This window comes from Tiliqua scincoides, chromosome 4 (assembly GCF_035046505.1).
Source record: "Tiliqua scincoides isolate rTilSci1 chromosome 4, rTilSci1.hap2, whole genome shotgun sequence".
Taxonomy (NCBI): Eukaryota; Metazoa; Chordata; class Lepidosauria; order Squamata; family Scincidae; genus Tiliqua; species Tiliqua scincoides.
Genome location: NC_089824.1, coordinates 110904568 through 110924110, shown reverse-complemented (window position 1 = coordinate 110924110; position 19543 = coordinate 110904568). Strand labels below are relative to the sequence as shown.

General features: G+C 42.7%; 1 protein-coding gene across 3 annotated transcripts in view; it reads left to right on the top strand.

Moving 5' to 3' along the window:
- Positions 1-19543, top strand: part of RC3H1 (ring finger and CCCH-type domains 1) — a 139383-nt gene that overhangs the window by 99838 nt on the left and 20002 nt on the right. Inside the window, exon 20 of one of the 3 annotated variants that reach the window (XM_066623164.1) lies at positions 1050-8940. The exons of 1 other annotated variant lie outside the window; for it this stretch is intronic. In XM_066623164.1, coding sequence (XP_066479261.1) covers positions 1050-1200 — 151 coding nt within the window. In that variant the 3' untranslated portion in view covers positions 1201-8940. Of the gene's footprint in view, positions 1-1046; positions 8941-19543 lie in introns of those variants that run through there. One more of the 3 variants, XM_066623163.1, reaches the window with a different exon arrangement.

The window sequence follows — 19543 nt, the reverse complement described above, 5'->3', positions numbered from 1 at the left end:
TATTGTTTGATGTCTGTTATAGTGATTTACTTTTGATAGGTTTGGACCTATCAGAAGACAGGCATATGTTCTAAGGCAGTGGTTCCCAACTCCTGTGGAGAAGTTGGGAACCACTTAAGTGTTTACGGGGGCAGGGCAATGGCAGCGACATGATCCCCAGGATTGTACCACTGCTACGGTCAGAAGAGGTTTTTTGTTTTTTTGCTTTCAGATGTCATGCCCTTCTGGGGAGTGCAGGGAGCTCTGGAGCCGTCAACCAGAAGTAGTTTCAGATAGTTATTTTTACTCAATTGGAGGCTTGTAGAGCCCTGTGAAGGTGTCCTCAAGGCTCTCCACACCTCCAGAGGCTAGAACTGACAACAGTAAGTTTAAAAAAAAAACCTTCTGAAAAAACAAAACACCTTCTGGGGGATTGTATTGCTGCCATTGCTCCATAAGGGGCCAGAGATGCATGCTTCCAGGTTGGTGGGTGACAACCCACCAGTTTGTGAACCCCTGTTCTAAGGCTTTACTAGAAGTGATTTAAACATTACAGGTTTGTGGCACTTAACAACAGGGTTAAGTTCTCCCTCATTCTGAGTGCCGCAGAGGCCACTAGAGACTAGATTACAACCAGCGTGACCTTTAAAGAGGTCTCTGGGGCCTCTAACACCAACACACTAATAACAGACTGTCATTTATGTGGTCCATCGTTGGTCAGAACATCTCTAAGTGACACATGACTGAACCTCCATTGGAAAATAAATATCTTGGGAGATAGTAAGCTTGAATTAATATGCATCCAACACAGTTTTGAATGAATTTGTCTTTTTTACCCAACATTTATCTTAAATATTCAATATCCCAGGCTGGGATATTCCACTGGTTGCTTTTCATATGCAACCATCTGTCTGTAGATTGTCATTGATTGAAGCCATTTGGAGCACTGTTGCCAAACGTATTTGGTGTGTCTCTTCAGTTATGTCTTTGTTAACTTGATTCAGTTTTTCTTTATCCCCCCATCCTTCCCTTGATTCTCACTGTCCTTTTTGACATCCGTTGTCCAGCAGTGATGTTCCAAATGGATCAACCCAAACCCAAGAAAGTATTGGTCTCCTCTCAAACAAAGCTGCAGCTCTGAGCTTGTCAGAGGACACGGAAGTGGGAGGAGGTGACCAGGATGCTCAGAGGACTGGACCAACACCCGTCTCTGCTCCCTGAAGGAACAAAAGCATCCCTCCACTTTTGTTGGGGGTGTGTGAGCGAGAACTGCAACAGCAGCAGATCCTGAGACAATGTGCACAACACCACTACTAGAAACAAACCCTGCACATAGTTCACATTAACACATTTTTTAATTAAAAAAAATGAAAATTAGCAGTATCTGCAAGAAACTCAGATTAAATTTGTTTTTGTTCTGTGAATGAACTTTATTTTAATAACTTTGGATGCCTTGAATGCCAGGGCTTTAAAAGAAACAGATATTATATATATATATATATACACACACACTGTTTGATTAATTGTATGATCTTAATGAGGTAGGTTTTTTCTTTTATTTTGGTATTATTACATACCCAGTGTATACTTTCTTCTAGACCTCTTTGCTCCTTCCTTCAAAACAAGCTCACCGACCACTACATTGCGTGGGTTTGAAAGGAAAATTGGGAACAAGAGGAGGAAGTTCTAAATTGCTTGGTTGGAAGATGTGCAACAGAGTTTATCTGAAGTAGCTCTTCTTATAGATGCAAGTTGCTATTGCCCCTCAACTTTTCCTAAACACTATAGCTTTTAAATTCAAGATTGTGAAATGTTTTTATCACCTCCACAATAACAAGATTTCATAGGACACAGAAAGACCTGAAAGTGAAAATAGTTTCTCCATTTAAAAAAAAAAAGCATGTACATATCTGGCACTTCAGTCAAAATAAATAGGCAGTGTTCCTGTTCCACAGGGACAAGTATACAGACTGAACAAAACTGGATCTGTGAACGTATCTGGAAATAGATCTTGAGGGCTGAGGATAGTGGTAATGTCTCCCTGCTCTTTTATCATCTCCAGAGCAGAACTTCTGCATTGTCTGCTGCATCTCCAGTGGGGAAATGCACTGTAGCCTAAAGCATGGAGAGCTGGTACATTGACCTAAGAGATACTAAAGATCTGCCTTGGAGGGAGAAGTGTGGAGTAGAAAGCAGAGGCATCTTTACTTCCCCTTGCACCTTCTTTGCATCCAAAGCTGTGTTTAGATGTAATTGGCCTTTACTGAGGAAACAGATGAGAAGAATGAGTGTAGTGTTACTTGTCAATGCCTTATCAAATCCCTTTGGAAGTTGGAGGCGTCCTTTTGTGTTAGGAAAAGACTGGCTCCCGAGGGAGGAAAAGACTTTTCAGTTTTTCCTTTCAACAATTCTATCTCAAAAGCAATGCCCTTCAGAAACTATATAAAATAACCCTTCCTATGTGAAGGGGGGCAAGGCCAAATGCCATTTCATTTAGGACGGTCATTGAAACAAACAGAAGTCTTAGTCATGTTTTGACTTCCTTCCTCCTCTCTCCCCAATATTTACATTGACTGACTGAGATGAACTGAATGGAAATCTTTATGAAGGCTCCTGACATCTCTTAGGCCTACTGCTCTCTCTCGCTCTCGCTCTCGCTCTCGCTCTCTCTCTCTCTCTCTCTCACGTTAGACTACTAAATCTCAGAAAGCACTGGCTATGTAATAAATTGCAGCATTGCTTTGGTTAGGTAAAAGCAGAAGTTTATTAATATATTTTTTTCCCTAAACCCCTTGTTGAAGTCATAACAACAGTCAGCAAAAGCTTTGCATCTGTCTTGCTATTTAAAAAAACAAAATAGGGGGATACAGTTTCTCTGTTGCCTACCAGTAGGAGAGTCAAAGCAGAAGACTCTTTTTGAGTAGAGATTATTTAATTTGCCCAGTCAAGGCACCGCATTAATATACTATTTCACATTGAATTTGATTATGCCCTACAGACCTGACTGGCCAAAAATTTGATACACGTATTGGCTTGGGATTCGAGCTTTCATTTTTTATTTAAATAAAAATTTATATATATATATATATATATATATCTATGTATGTATATATACACATATATATGTAGTTATATCTGTATATATATTGGGTATGTTTTAAGAATTTTTTCACATGAGTGCAGCTGTTATCAAACATCTGGGAGGTAGAGGCACTGAACAAATATATATATATAATATCCAAAAGTATTTAAACTCTGATCTCTTCTACTTCTCTTTAATTCACACACCACTTTATCACCTTACTTGAATTTTATAGCACAAGAAATGTTGAAGTAGTCAACCTTTCTTTATTCGCAAGATCACGTTCCTCTCTAACGCCTTGATTCCTTTCCCTTTCTTCACCCTACCTTTTTTTCTGAGGTCTGGGTAGAAATACTTCTTCGAGAATTACGTACTTGAAAGAACCTTCACACTTTCCCACATTTCCTGGTGAGGAAAACAGAGCAAAGTACTGGGGGGAAAAAATGAGCAATCAAGCAACAGTCTAACATTGCTTGTATATACTCTTACCTTGTCATTTCTCCCAACATAGAAACTCTTTTTATTGAACTAGGTGCATTATTCCTGATCTTAAAGGAGCAAGTAGAGACTATAAATCTCACCTTTTCCTGAAAGAAACAACTGTTAAGTCTTATTGTAGAAATTATGTAGTTTTTTTAAGGCATTCTCTTCCAATTGGAGGGTTAGATTTGGAGAATTGGCAAAATTGACTTTCTGTGAAAAAAGCAAAGCAGATTAATTTTCTATACTGGAAGTCTTCTGACAGAGGAGAGAAACTTATAGTAAAAATTTCTCAAATCATCTCATCTCTCAAAGCATGTAAAGATCGCTTAATATTTGTCCCATTACCTTTCCTGGTGCTGTACTACGTGCATGATGTCCTTGTTATGATAAGCCTTTCCAGGTTAATGTCCTGTTTGCAAGAGTAAATAGTCTCATTTAATCTCTGCAAACCACATTGATCTTGGCTTAGTATATCTCGCCTTCCCTCAATCGTCTGTGAAGTTTAATCAAAGAAAGATTGAGCATACAGGGAACTTGGAAATGGCTTTAAGCTTTTGAGAATTGTGTAGGTGAAATTTACTAGCGTTCCAAGAAGAGGAATTGGTAATGCTGTAGTGTTCTGCTTATTCCAGGTTGTTCTAGAATGACAGTAGTATCTCTGTCTTTTAAAGCCATCCATGGGATTTGGACTCTGTTTGCCTTGAGGTCAGCTTCAGGTCCTGTCCCTTTGGACTCTGGATGTCCAAAAATCTTTGCCTTCTAAGAATTAGGAAAGAGGGCAACAGTCATGTGCATATACATGTCTGTGTCATGTTCATTAATGAAGCCTTACAACATTCTCTACCCTTCATTTATTGCTGTGTTTGGGTAACAGGCACAGATTTTTTTCTTCTTCTGAGAAGTTTGGAATAAAACTTCTGACTAGTAAGCGGTTTCATAGGTTACCCGCAATGTTGATAACATGAAGTTATCTCTTTTTTAAATCCCCATTAACTATAACCATTGCTAGAGCTCACTGAGCTATATCAATACATTGCCCCTGATATTTAGGTACTAAGATATCCTAAAGTTGTCTTACTAATGTGTGCTCACTTAAACACTTCCTGTTTAAGAACAAAATTTAATCCCAGGCAAGTAGTATGAAGGATTACACATAAATTCATCTGAGAGCCCAGATTTTAGGATAAAATTACAAGTAACAGACCTGGTATATATAGAATTGCAATTTCCATTGCGCTTGAATAATTTAAGTGTCTTGTTCTTACTATTTCAGATTAATGCTCTTGTCTAATAAGGATGTGCAGTAGCCTTTTTGACTCTGCTGTTTTAGCTTCTTCTGCTTCTCACCTTATCACTTCTCCCTTGACATGCCTCTTGCCCTCCCTGATCATGCACCAGTTGACAGCTTGCTGCCTCAAAACAGAGCATTCAAATGAATTTGCTTAGCCAATAACTTCTGTGAAGTTGCCTTTTCTAATGGTGTTATTACTCAGTGATGCACAAATGTGGTATTGCCCCTACTGGTAGGCAAATGAAGGGGTCTGTATAAATATAGAATTTACCCTTTTTTCTTTCAAGGAAAGCCAAAGACTTGTGCTTTACTCTTGGTTTGTTTGGGGTTTTTTAGTTGTTTTTTCATTTCACTGAATTAGCCAGTTTGGATTCAGTTTCTTGGTAATATTTTATGTTTTCAATTCTCAGCACCGGTAGAAATGTGCAAAAGCTCATGACTGTCAAGCCTTACAAAAATATATTTCATAATGGTGAATTATTAGCATGTTTCAGAAGGGGTGTATTCAAGCATCATTGAGTTTACAGCTAATTACATCTTTAAAGAAAGACTGATGCTTGAACACTCTTATAGTACATTTCAGATCAGCAGAGAAAGGGCTTATCAAAATAGTTGTGTTAAAGATTGTTTACTTAGATTATTTCTGATTGGAATTTTCTGTTAAACTCTTGTAAAAGTAAATGTAAAAAAGCTTTAAAGAGGCTGGAAAAGGACACTTTGAATAGAAGTAGCGTCAGATATAATGAGACTGCAGAAGCAAATATATGCAAACACACTATACATGCCACCTACTAAACTATGTTACCTGGCTGCAGGATGCGTATTGGGTTGTGACGTGCAAATATGACACTAAACCCAATTTTCTATCTGTTTGAAGTTATGTCAAAGCCTCACGAGCAGTTCGTAAATAAAAATGAAACCATCATATGGCAATGGGTAATCAAAAGCACTCCATTTCATAGTTCTATGAACTTTAAAAACATGGTCCTCTTTAAAATAGCCCTAGGCTAGTCACTCTCCATTTATTCTCTCTAATTTCAGCAGTGTCTTCATCATGAACTACACTATGGACTACAAGTTTGTATAACTTTCTATCAAGGTGCCTTTATTTTCCAGAACTAGGGTGACCAAATTGTGATCTTGAAATCCTACCTGTTTATTTTAACGTTCTGGAAGCAGGAAGAGAGTATGCAGTTACTGTGCCTCCCATCCTGATTTTCTTCTCCTCCCCACACCTGCTTTACCTGCTTGTCTATTGTGGCAAGCAGTTTGACCTTTTTATCAAGCCAGGGGTAAATGGTGAACAAATGTAAGAATTGAGGGGCTGGGTGGGAAGCTCAGCAACTGCATATTTCCCATCTGCCTTTAAAGTTTCAAAAGGGCAAGCAGAACCTCCAGATTGCAATCTGATAAACCTTATCACAAGTCCCAGTGTTTTCTCACATAAAGTGTCTTGCAAAGGACAAAGCTGAAATTAGTAATTACCATGAGTGAGAATTTTTAGATAGTTGCATTAGGTGGCTGATGTCATTTGTTTGGCTTTATATTATGATCCAAGCTCCACACTGATTAGCTTCAAAAATAGCATCAAAATGTCACATCAAAAAGATGCTGGTACAGAACTACCCATATTCTCTCTCCCCCAATAAAGTGGCAAATACTGCAAAGAAAGCTTTTAAAAATCTCCAGTTCTGTAACTACACTCCAGTTCTACTTTTAACTATATACTTTGTAAAATTCAATTGCCTCAATTGATGAAAATTGCAAGAGAATACATATGTTCCTATATCACCAACCAGTCTCAGATGCATCCCTGTTTCACAGACTCGGCACATGGAGGCTTTGGTTCTTTAGAAAAGTGTAGTTCAGCAGGGTCATATCAATGAGATCCCAAAGCAACACTTAAGAGGAAGATTGGCTCTCCTTTCTTTAATAGCTGAGAAGGGGTTCCTATAATTTATAATATACATTGTTTGGATATTGCAGTGGCCTCTCAGTTTTTTATTGAAATATTATGGCTAAAATAACTGTATTTTGATTTATCTGATGAACAGCCACAATTTGGGTGTGGTTATGAGAAAAATGAACACTTGTCTTTCATTGTGGTATCTGAAAGAGTTCAGTTGTAGCCAGTAACATTTGATGACAAGACAGCTTTTGTTCTGATATCTAACAGTTAGTCACCCATGTCTCAACAGGTTACAAATTTATGGCTGCCTGATTTTTTTTACATCCAAAAATGTCTAATTTGGGGGTTGAAAATACTGCAGTTTGCATTCCCTCCCAAAAGAAAAAAATGTAATTTGAGTTAATGCAGTCTCTTTCTGAAAGCTAAAAGTATTAGATATGCTGATGTTACATGTATGCAGTACATATCTTTTATGAAAAACAAAATCCTGTGGAGTATTTAGTGTTTGCTATAAACAAAATTTGTTTGCTTCTGTGTATGTTAAAGTGACTTTGGGCACAATGTTAAGTGGGAGTATATCCTGCATAGGCCCCATTGAAATGCATGGGATGTGCATAAGATGATCACCTCTGTGCCCTTTTGTTGTTAATGTTAGTTTGTTGTGACAGACAATACTCACAAGTCTTTGGCATCCAAAACCAGGTTGTGTAACTGGATCAGAAACCTACAACTGGATCTGCATAAGGGAGTTCCTTCTAAACTTAGAATTACATAGAATGTCGGGGTGGAGAGCAAGACAGGCAGCCCCCTGGTAGTACAACCAGTATTGCCCACAACCTTTATAGTCTCAGTAGAGGCAGAAGCCCATAAAGTGATACTCTGCTGCCTGTTGTGAGTTTACAATTGCCTTTCAGTCTCTGCTTGCTATGTAAGCAGCCTCTTTGCTAACTATGGACCTCTTTCCTTGAAGGCGACCTTAGCAGCAGCATGGTGGCATCTTTGTAAGTTTTCAAGGACTGGCAGTTAATGATTTAAATTTTGCTCTTTGTTTTTGTTCATCGATCCTGCCACCCTCTCTCTTTGCAAAAGTCCCTTGGACATTTCCAGTTGTGGGATTTCTCTATACCTGTGTGCATTCTTTATGGTTGTGTATGTGGGGAGGAGGGGTTTAAGCCAAGTTTGCTTTGGTCTTTTTAGGATTGTACCAGTCTCCCCGAGACATTCTTAAGTCATTATCACCTTTTTGGGTGGAGTTCATTTTTTTTAATAACTTTTTTGACATTTTGGTGCATATATGCTTGGGATAGAGCTCATGTAATTTACCAATCGTATTGATTGTATGTGATTGTGCCCTGCAGAGGTATATTTAACAATAAAAAAAATAAAAAAAAATAGTCTAGGGTGATGATATAATAAAGGAAACTCCAGGTTGTTGAGTTGGACAGTGAGTTGCTTTGTGAATTTGCTTAAAGTTCACAGAATTGACAAGCTGTTTTTACTGAATGTTTGCTAGGAGAGCGTTGTATTTTTAATTATTCCTACCCTCCATCCTTTGCCTTCTTTCTCTCCTGTCTTCTAGTGGGTCTTCCTCACATCTTTACCTCTCAAAACATAAACTGTTTGACTTCATAGTTGAATATGGTTCATATTCTTCTTGAATAAGCTTTCATGAATAAATATTACAGTGATAAATTTTATCAAAAATCACAACCCTCAAAAGAGGAGATGCATATTGACACCCTTTTAGGAGGACTTTGTGATGTCCATGGGGGCAAAAGATGACACATTTCAAGCACCTGTTCATGCATACCCCCTGAGAGCTTTCCTACTTGAGCAACTTTGCAATCTCTGTGTTCAAAAAATAAAAGGAATTATTTTCAGCAATGGTTAGCCAGCTTCTGTAATGCCAGCACCAACTATTAAGCTACTCCAGAATAAAATATTTGTCACTAGAAACAAGTGAAAAGTAGCATCTCTGCTCAATTTTGAATTGGAGTGTATGTTATTTGTTTGATATGGTTGAAGCTTACTCATTAGTCTGAGATAAAGGTGTGAGTGGATAGTAAGGGTAAAGCAAGTGAAACTATGTGAACACATGTTCTCTCCCTTGGTGTGATTTTAATTTTGGCAAAAGAGCTGGCCTGCTATCATTTTCCATGTAAAGAAAACTGTTCATGATGATAATTGTGTAGTAAATAAATGACACATGTCAAAATGCTTTCTTGCCCATCTTCCCTTTTGGAATTGCCTCAGGTTTATAGCTCCTGCAACCTCAAAATACTAACAGTTTTTTTAATGGTTTCTTCTGATGAATACAATGTTTGCTTTCACCTTCTGACAGCGGGTTTTAGATCTTATCTGCCTTTCTCAGTGTACATTGTAAAAGGCGAAAGATTTATACGATCTGAAGAGAAACCAGAGTATGATCCACTTTTTCTCTCTCTCACTAGGAGAATGTGTATACTGTACTTAAAAGTGCCTATTTTCTCTGTGCCCAGGAAATGCTACTGTGATTATAGTTTGCACTTTGAATAATTCCACTTCCAGTTAACAAAAGGAATGATTGATGTGCCTTTTCTTCAACTTTTTTTTTTACCACCTCTACTGGGTGGACCCCAGAATCTTCAAACAGCACTTTACATTCTTGTCTCATTTATGCAACTAATGGCACAATCCTAACCAGGTCTACTCAGAAGTAAGTCCTATTTTGTTCAATGAGGCTTACTCTCAGGAAAGTGTAGTTAGGATTGCAGCCTTAAAAAATCTAGGAATTCTGGCCTATTAGCTGTAGTCCTGGATGGTGATATGTTTCCACCTTGATGAGATGTTCCGCAAGAGGGCTGTTGACTAGATTGGCATTTGTTTTAGCTCAAGGACACATTCAGTACTAGGAGCTATTAGGAAAATACTGCAAATAAAACATTATTCCAAAGCAAGAAAACTGCCATTCTGCTAGCAAATTACATAGATTATCCTGGGTGGTGGATGCCAATTTTGGATGCATATTTGTGCAAAGGGTCAGAACCCTTTTTGTGCAAAGAACCCTTTTTACTTCATACCAATGAAGTTATGTAATCATGGAAAACAGTGCAGGCTCTTGGATGTTGGCAGTTACATGTTGCAATTTCTTTACACCCCAATTGCAGAATGTAACTGTCAACATCCAATTGGGGAGTGAAGAAATCTGCCCCATTCCACCATTCACCTTTATAGATGAGCTGGGCCCATCCTGCAAGCAAGTTTCACTATTATGCCCAGTAACTTTGATCCTCAGTATAGATTATCTTCCATTTGCAAAGAGCCTCCAGCTGACTTGCGGGGCTGAATCTACTATTATTTTGAACACAGAGAAAAATTTTCCACCCCCCAGTACGGTAATTGCCATAGCAATGGCTGCTTTTGTTTGACTAGAAACATTTGGCACTAGCACCTTCACCACTCTCCAGGCAACACATGTACTGTTTTTGTTTGGTTACCCTATAGTTCAAGCTTCAGTTAGATATGGAACAGCCTGCCTGTTGGCTAGCAGATATAACCAGCAGGGGCCTTTGACCTTTCCTGGCTGACTATATGCTGTACTGGAGGCCTTGTAGCTTGCTGTTGTCTGCAGTAGCAGAGGGTGGTTATTAATGAAGCATTTTATCCCACCATTCTATCCATGCAGAGCCCCAAGGTTGCTAACAATAAATGGTCTTTTATCAGATTAACAAATATGGGTATATCTTCATTACCAGTAGAACACTAATCAGCAAACTTCAACTTAGCAGTCCTGCCAAAAGGATTAGTCTATTACTGTCAAGGCAAAAAGTACACTGAAATAATAGTGTCAACATCAGAAGGCAGGTAATGATGGAACCAACTGATACGGCAGTACAGAGAATTCAGCAAAGCAGGCTCTGGACCCAACCAGCCATGAGATAAACCTGGTGATGTACAGGTAGTATCTGTTGATAACTATAATAAAATACATACTTGCTTTAACATCTACATGAAACTGCTGGGGGAAATGACTCTGGGATTTAGAGTGAGGTGTCACCAATATGTGGATGACATCCAGCTCTATCCTTGCTGTGTCATTCCAAGAGGCTGCGGAAATCCTTGACCTCTGTCAGGAGGCAGTTGGATGAGGGCCTTGAGGTTGAATCCAGAAAAGAGAGAGGTCGGCCTCATGAGAAAATCCTTGATTCAGGTACTGTCCACTCTGAATGGGGTCACACTTTTCCTCCAGGATCAGATGTGCAGTTTAGGAATGCTCCTGGATTCACAGCAATCTCTAAAGAACTAGGTGGCAGCAGTGGCCAAGAGTGCATTGGTCCAGCTTCAACTGGTGCACCAGCTGTAGCCATACTTGAGTTGTTCAGACCTGACCATGGTAGTCCATGCCTTAGTGACTTCAAGACTGGATAACTAACACCCTCTACATGGGGCTGCCCTTAAGACAGTTCTGCAATTAGTGCAGAATGCAGCAGCTCAAGTAGTTACTGGAGTTAGGCAGTTTAACTCTGTTGGACTGCTGCTTCAATAACTGCACTGGTTGCACTGGTTGTTTCCAATCAATCCCAATTTAAGATGCTGGTCTTGGCCTATAAAGCACATCAAGTGCCACTCAAGGGCAAATCCGACTTGAGTTGAGTCATGATCCCCCCCCCCAATTTGACTCAAAAATGAGTCATAACGGGCACTTGCCAAATCGCCCATTTGCAACTTCAAAGGACTCAAGTTGAGTCGCACCTTTTAAAAGCCCACCGCAGCTCTGTGGAAGAAAACAGGGTTGCTGCCAAGCTCTGTGTGTGCTTCAGGGTTCCCTTTCAACAGTTTCCCGCCATCCCCACCCATCCCAATGTCCGGCAGCAGTGTAGAACGCACCGACCCCTCCCTCCCCTGGCTGTGACGTGTCCCACCCTGGCTGTGATGAAGGAACCCCTCCTTCACTTCACGGGCATGGCAGGGAGCAAGGGTGCATCCCAGCTCAGGCAGGAGGGCACAGGGCAGGGACATCGAAAGCTGAGCAAGCAAGAAAAAGTCCAGAGCAGCTCTGCAGCAGCTCGCATAAGGCCATTCTGCAGGTAAGGCCTTCACAGCTTAGCCACAGCACAGACAGCCTGAATCCAGAGGTGCTGGGGAGACAGAGACATGCTGCTCAGACACACAGTTACTTTCCAGGCATGTTTCTAAAAGAACTGGGGTGTTGGGGGGCAGTGGCAAAGTACCCACTATCCAACCTGCTGTCCCACAACAACAGCTGCAAAACAGCCTGGACATGGGAGAATCCTCCTAACGTCAAACAAGCAGTACGCAGGCAGTGAGGAATGACGCATCTCAGTCTGAGGCCTCATGACTCCATGTACTCAGAGCTGCCTGGCCAGCGTGTGTTGTGCTGTTCATCAGAGACACACCTGACCTGTACTGTGAACTGGAGGTGTCAGAAGGTTGCTTCACCCTCTCCTCCACCCCCACAATCAGCAGCAGCACAAGGGAGGGCACTTGCTTCCTTACCTGCCTGCCACCTGCTGTCAGGTCCAGAAGACAGGAGGGGTGTACTTTGATATGTATAGTAGCAAGAGAGGAGGAGTGGGCAGGGATCCCAGGCCACTCTACCACCAACAAGTCATAGTGGAGGTTTTTGACATTCATGATCTACTCCAAACTGTGGTGGGCCCAGGACAAGCGGGGCTGACACAGCAGCGTATGTCACTGTGGGTGGATGCTGGGCACCAGCTCCAGGTTCACACTACAGGTTGCCCATTGCTTCTGAAGGTAGAGGCAGGAGGTAGGAGAAGTGCCAGCCTACTGCAAGGGAACAACAACTCCTCCCCCCCCCCCAAAAAAAAACAACAACATCAATATCTCACCACCAAGGGTGGGACGATGCTGACTAGCAGGGACCCACAGGGAAACATCAGACAGGCCAGAAGGGAAGCTTCATGAGAATTGCGGGAGACAGACAGCATGTTGCTGGTGGAGCGCCTAATGTACAGGCCACCTGGTTTCTGGAAGAAAGAAGGGGTGTTCTCTCCTCTGAGATGGGAGGGCTAAAGTTCCCACTATTCAGGTGTCCAGTGACAACCTGACAGGATCCTGATGAACAAGCCTTGCTGAGGGAGAGTCAGCATGGCTTCTGTAAGGGTAAGTCTTGCCTCACGAACCTTTTAAAACTCTTTGAAAAGGTCAAAAGGCATGTGGATGTGCGAGAACTTGTGGACATTAGATATCTGGATTTTCAGAAGGCATTCGACACAGTCCCTCACCAAAGGCTACTGAAAAAACTCCACAGTCAGGGAATTAGAGGGCAGGTCCTCTCATGGACTGGGAACTGGTTGAAGACCAGGAAACAGAGAGTTGGTGTCAATGGACAATTTTCATAATGGAGAGAGGTGAAAAGTGGTGTGCTCCAAGGATCTGTCCTGGAACCGGTGCTTTTCAACCTGTTCATAAATGACCTGGAGAAAGGGGTGAGTAGCGAGGTGGCTAAGTTTGCAGATGACAGCAAACTTTTCCGAGTGGTGAAGACCAGAAGCAATTGTGAGGATGTCCAGAAGGATCTCTCTGAACTGGGAGTACCGGCAGCAAAAATGGCAGATGCATTTCAATGTAAGTAAGTGTAAAGTAATGTACATTGGGGCAAAAAAATAAAAACTTCACATATAGGCTGATGGGTTCTGAGCTGTCTGTGACAGATGAGAGATCTTGCAGTGGTGGTGGACAGCTCGATGAAAGTGTCGACCCAATGTGCAGTGGCAGTGAAGAAGGCCAATTCTATGCTTGGGATCACTAGAAAAGGTATTGAGAACAAAACGGCTAATATTATAATGCCATTGTACAAATCGATGGTAAGGCCACACCTGGAGTATTGTGTCCAGTTCAGGTCGCCACATCTCAAAAAGGACATAGTGGAAATGGAAAAGGTGCAAAAGAGAGCGACTAAGGGCCCATTCCTATCCATCTTTCCAGCTCCAGTGTAGCCACAATGCAGCCCCTTGGTAAGGGAACACATGCTCTCATTCCTTAAGAAGGCCCTAGTGACTGCCCTTTGACCACAGGATGCAACGTACACTCCACTGGCACAACTGCACCTAGCACTGGAAAATTGGATAGGATTGAGCCCTAAGATGATTACTGGGCTGGGGCACCTTATGAGGAAAAGCTATGGCGATTGGGCCTCTTCAGCCTAGAAAAGAGGCGCCTGAGGGTGGACATGATTGTGACATACAAAATTATGCACTGGAAGGATAGAGTGGATAGAGAGATGCTCTTTAGACTCTCACATAACCCCAGAACTAGGGGACATCCACTAAAATTGAGTGTTGGGAGAGTTGGGACAGACAAAGGAAAGTGTTTATTTACCCAGCGTGTGATTGGTCTGTGGAACTCCTTGCCACAGGATGTGGTGATGGCATCTGGCCTAGATGCCTTTAAAAGGGGATTGGACTAATTTTTGGAGGAAAAATTCATTATGGGTTATAAGCCCTATGTATATGTGTGTGTACGTGTATGTGCAATCTCCTGATTTCAGAAATGGGCTATGTCAGAATGCCATATGCAAGGGAGGGCACCAGGATGCAGGTCTCTTGTTATCTGGTGTGCTGCCTGGGGCATTTGGTGGGCCGCTGTGAGATACAGGAGGCTGGACTAGATGGGCCTATGGCCTGATCCAGCGGGCTGTTCTTATGTTCTTATATCCTGGACATGAGACAACGCTCTGCATGTCAAGCAAGCAGCACGTAGGTGGTGAAAATGACACACAGTATTCAGTGATGCCTGGCCAACATACGAGTTGTGCCACTCAGAGACACACCTCTGGTCTGAACGGAATGATCCACTGACCTGTAGTGTGCACTGGAGACAGGGGGGAGCCAATGAGCCCAGTGGCATAGCTCAGACACGCCTCCAGTTTCCCTGAAACTGTGGGATAACTGTAGTGTGGACCAGAGGTGGGGGGGGTGCCACACCACCCATGATATGATTCAATATTTGACACAATGCAATATGATAAGATTCAAAACGACACAATAGGAAGGGTTGACAACAATGATGAGGCGGGCCCAGATACGGTTGCACTATATGGATCACCAGGGCTGAGGCAGAGCATGGGTGAGACAATGGCAATCCACCCATTGCAGGAGTCATGGTCAGATTAACAACACAAACAAGTACCTTGCCATTTCATAAATACAGGAGGGGTGTACTATGATTCAATAGGAAGGGTGGATGAGCAGGGGAGGCAAAGACAAGCAGGAGCCAAGGGCTTGGACCTCCTTCAACCATCAGTACAGAGAGGTGCAGAGGACAGTAATCCCATATATTATGATGTTACCTCCCCTGTCCAGGTGGCTTGACAGCATTCCCACTACCAAACAATCAGATAGGGTCCCTCTGAGTGTTCTTCAATTTCTGGAACACAGGAGGGGTGTGCTAACATTCAATAGGAAGGGTAGGTGAGAAGGTGTGGCAAAAAGACAACCAGGAGCCAAGGGCTTTGGACCTCCTTCAACCACAAGGGGTTCAGAGGACAGTAAACCCACATATTACGATGTTGCCTGTCAAGGTGGTTTGATGGAATTTCAAGTACAGAGAGATCAGACAGAATTCCACTGAGTTGAGTTCCATTTCTGGAAGTCAGGAGGGGTATGCTACCTGAGATGCGATTCCCCCTGCAAGTCACCCAATACTACACTACAATTAACAGGAAGCAGTCAGACATGGGTGACACTACTGTCAGAACAGAATTTCATTTATTGAAGAGCCACACAACCACTGCCTGATGGTCAGGCAAACTTCACTCTATTGCATTTGAGGAAGACAAGCTGCTCTACAGGACCAGCCCTCAGTCTGCTGTGGTGAGGCCTCATCACCAGGCCATCTTGGCTGAACACCCACTTGATGTGGTGGAGCTGGCAGGAACCAGGAACAGGCTCCGAGTGGCTGTGCTGAGCAGGCACAGCTCCCCGCAGTGACTTATCCAGAACTGTAACACCTGAATGGGACGAGGTGTTCTTCATCTCACGCTCAAAAGTGACAGCATTGAAGGATGTGGTGGCAGTATAGGCATTGGGATTCTTATTGTCAAGGAACTTGTCAAAGTCATAGAGGAAGAAGAGGAGGTGCATGTTCTTTTGGGGGGAGCTGGAATCTGGGTGTCACAGCCTTCCTTGCTTATTGTGGCAGACTGCGTTGACATCTTCTGGTCATGAAGCAGCAGAACCACCTTTTCCCTCACTGGGAGGATGTCTTCCCCTCAGTCACAAATTCTGCATAGCCACAGGAAGTGGATGTAGGGGGTCCAACACGGTAGCCATGGAACTTGAATTGGTTGGGATGCAGCCAATGATGGGCTGTGCTTACCCAGCCTGGATGGAGGGGTTGAACGGTTGGACTTGCTTGTCATCCTAGGAAAAATCAGGTAGCACTGCTCAAATGCATACTCTGACTGTACAGTTTTTATGTATCAGTCTCAATAAAGTTGGGCAGGGAAGGGAAGGGAAGGAAAAAATAACACTGTTTCTCTGGAAAGGTTTCTAAGCCAGCCTGGCATCTGCCTGCCTGCTCCTTTGTGTCTGCCAAGACAAGTGGAGGGGAAACAAACTGAACACTAAGCAAGTGAGGTAGTAGCTGCGATGATCTGACTGATTGATTCTCTTCTATAACTTTCTCTGAGTTCTCCTCTGTAGCTGCACACAGCACACTATGTATGAGGTGACCCCCACCCCCCAAAGACAGAAGGCTTGACTTGGCTGGTGGAGAGAGGCCAGGCATTGGCCTCAACCACAAAGAAACAGAGAGAGAGAGAGAGAGAGAGAGAGAGAGATCCAAGTTTGCCTGTCTCCCCTTAAGCTGGACCACACTAGACCAGAAGTGGCAGTACTAGGTGGGTGCTGCTGGAAACCAACTATAATTTAACACTAAGGAAGTGAGTTAGTAGCTGTGATGGTCTGAGAAAGAGAGAAACCACCTCACCCTGTCTCTCCCTTAGAAAAAGTGGAGCAAACTAGTAGATGCCAAGTGGGTGCTGCTGGAAACAAACTGAAGTACTAAGTACTTCAGGTGAAACCCGGAAGTGCCCTTCTAGGACCTCTAGAAGCCATTCTGAGGCTTGTGGAGGTTGAGTATGGCCTCCACAACCCTCAGAGAGGCCCCCCCGAAGGCCTTGGAAGGCCCCCGAATGCATAAGAAGGCGAAACCGGAAGTCACCTTCTGACTCTTTCAGGGGCCTTTCTGAGGCCCATAGAGGCAGCCTCCATGGGCCTCAGAAAGGCCCCTGGAATTCCTAGAAGGGCACTTCTCTTTTTTGGGCAACTTCCATTCAGGCGACTTTCACACGTACATTTTTGCGACTCCAGATCGAGTCACCTGACTTGAGTTCCCATCCCTGGCCCTAAGTCTTTTAAATTAATTACTGTTTTTCAGCCCCTCCCCCCAAAAAATGTTCACAAAGTTACTCACATAGCAACATAAAATTTTAAATGGTTTCCTTTCCCAGAGTAGCTCAAATGGGAGAGGGGGCACAAAAACAGCGCTAGCAAATGGTTACTGGAAAAGATTATGTGCAGCAGTGAAATGGGACTGTTACTGCCACCTGTTAGAGAATGCTTAAGAGATGCCTCTTAACCCAATTAGCAGGGGCTTACGATGGAAGTTTAAGCGTGAAAGTGGTTTCATAGGCAAGGAAGTGGTTTTAACAGTGATCTGTTCAAGTTCAAGTCCCCAAGTCTCAAGTCAAATCTCAGGTCCTTCCTTTAAATTCTCAACTTCTGTCTCAAGTCTCAGAGACAAATTTAACAGAAAAAAGGGAGGTGGTAGTGGGGTGGGAGAAGAGTTATAAACTCGCCCCTGATGTTCCCATCAGAACTTTGCACAGTGGTGCATTTAAGTTCTTAACTCCAACCTCAATCTTTGAAAACAAAGCCGTGCTGTTTGTGTTTATCAAGATCACATTTTAGAAAAATGATGAAAAGACTTGCCTTTAGCAGGAGAAAAAAAAAAAACCTTTCCTTGGTTAAATAAATTGATGGTCCCACTCTTAGTGTTCTGGAGTCTGCTCTGAAAAATGTCTGCTAACCCCCAATTGAAGTTTTCAGCAAAAGTACCTCAGGCTTTCATAGTCTCAAGCAGAGGGGGGAAAAAACAGCTACTTAAAGCAGCAGGTGCTTAAAGCTCTGGGTAGGTGATGTAAATGATGGCTTAACAGGGTAAAATACCCCCACTTTTGGAGGCACCCCACAACCAGTGACGTATTTAAACGGTCCTCCTCCCTGGGAACATGAAAGACCAGAGGCAGGAGGAACGTGTTTTGCGCCCGCTGAGGACAGCATCAATGTGAAAGTGCGCCAAAAAAGAGCTCACCTCACCTATCCTGTGCTCACCCCTTGTCTGTCCTTCCCATGTGCCAAAAAAATTTGAAGCCTTCCCCTTATTGCAAACCCCCTCCCCCATATTCTGCCCCCACCTCCTTGAACTGACCTTCCCACCACTTTTGGAGTTGTGCCTCAGGCATCAGAGTTGTCTTGCTTCTGGATCGCCCCAAGGGGTCTTGCAGTGCAATGCAGAAGCAGTGCTAGAGAGCCCGCAAGCTCCAAACAGCACAGCAATTTGGACATTGGTTGGCAACCTTCAGTCTCAAAAGACTATGGTATAAGCCTACAGCACCCAGTATTCCCAGGCGGTCTCCCATCCAAGTACTAACCAGGCCTTACCCTGCTTAGCTTCCAAGATCAGACAAGATTGGACATGTACAGGGTAACAGTTGCTGCTAATCTGGGCATTAAAAATGCTACAAGTCCCGAATCCCAGTTGAGTCACCTCATTCTCATTCCCAAGTTGAGGCCAAGTTGGTCATTGATATGACTTGATTCCAACTTGATCAAAATCAACTTGAGTCTACATCACTGGTTTTTAATACATTGTTGTTCATAGCAATTCAGCACCAAAGTAGCATTTTGGATTGTGCTAGGAAACTGACTGGCAGCCATTGAAGAGTAACATCATGCGATCAAAACAATTAAATAGCATGGTTGACAAGATGGAACCTTGTGAGACCTCACAGAAGTAAGGGTTTAGTAGCAAGCCCCCAGCACTCTCATCTGGGATTTACCTGCTAGAAAGAATGGAAACTGAACTGAAGATCCTTCAGTGGCCCTGCCTGGCTATGTAAACCAGCAGCATATCAACGGGATTCAGTTCTGTCCAGTTCACAACAAAAGTGATCTGCCACAGTGATCAAGGCCCTTACAATTCCAAAATCAGACCTGAAACTAAAAGGGAGCCAGATCATCAGAATCATTCAGAATGCTTGGAACTGGGCCACAACTTCACACTCAAGTACCTTGCTCCAAATGTGTATTTTAGACTGAGTGAATATATAAGCACTGAACCATACAGTTACATGAATGTCTGTATGGATATAATGAGTGGATTTCTCAGCATTCTGGAATTTAAAAACTGAAAACTATGTTCATTAAATCAAGACAATTTACCCTCAAAGAAAATTTAGAATGGAGAAACTACCTTGTGAGAGTTGAAAAGTTTTGGTGATTAGCTGAGTTCTTAAATTTGACTTTGAATCAGAAGATCTGCAACTGTCATTTTTACTCACTTTCAGCTCTCCAGATTTTCAAGAGCCTCAAGAAGATTGTGCCTTTACCTCATTTTTAAGAATCCCTGTCCATTACCTATGAAAGATGTTTGGCTGGGAAGCAGAAGGTGGCTTGCAGCCAAAACTTTCTCCTCCCACTCCCCCTTGGCCCACATCATTGGACATCAATGCAGCTTGGTATGTGTATAGGTGTGTTCAAACAATCCCTTA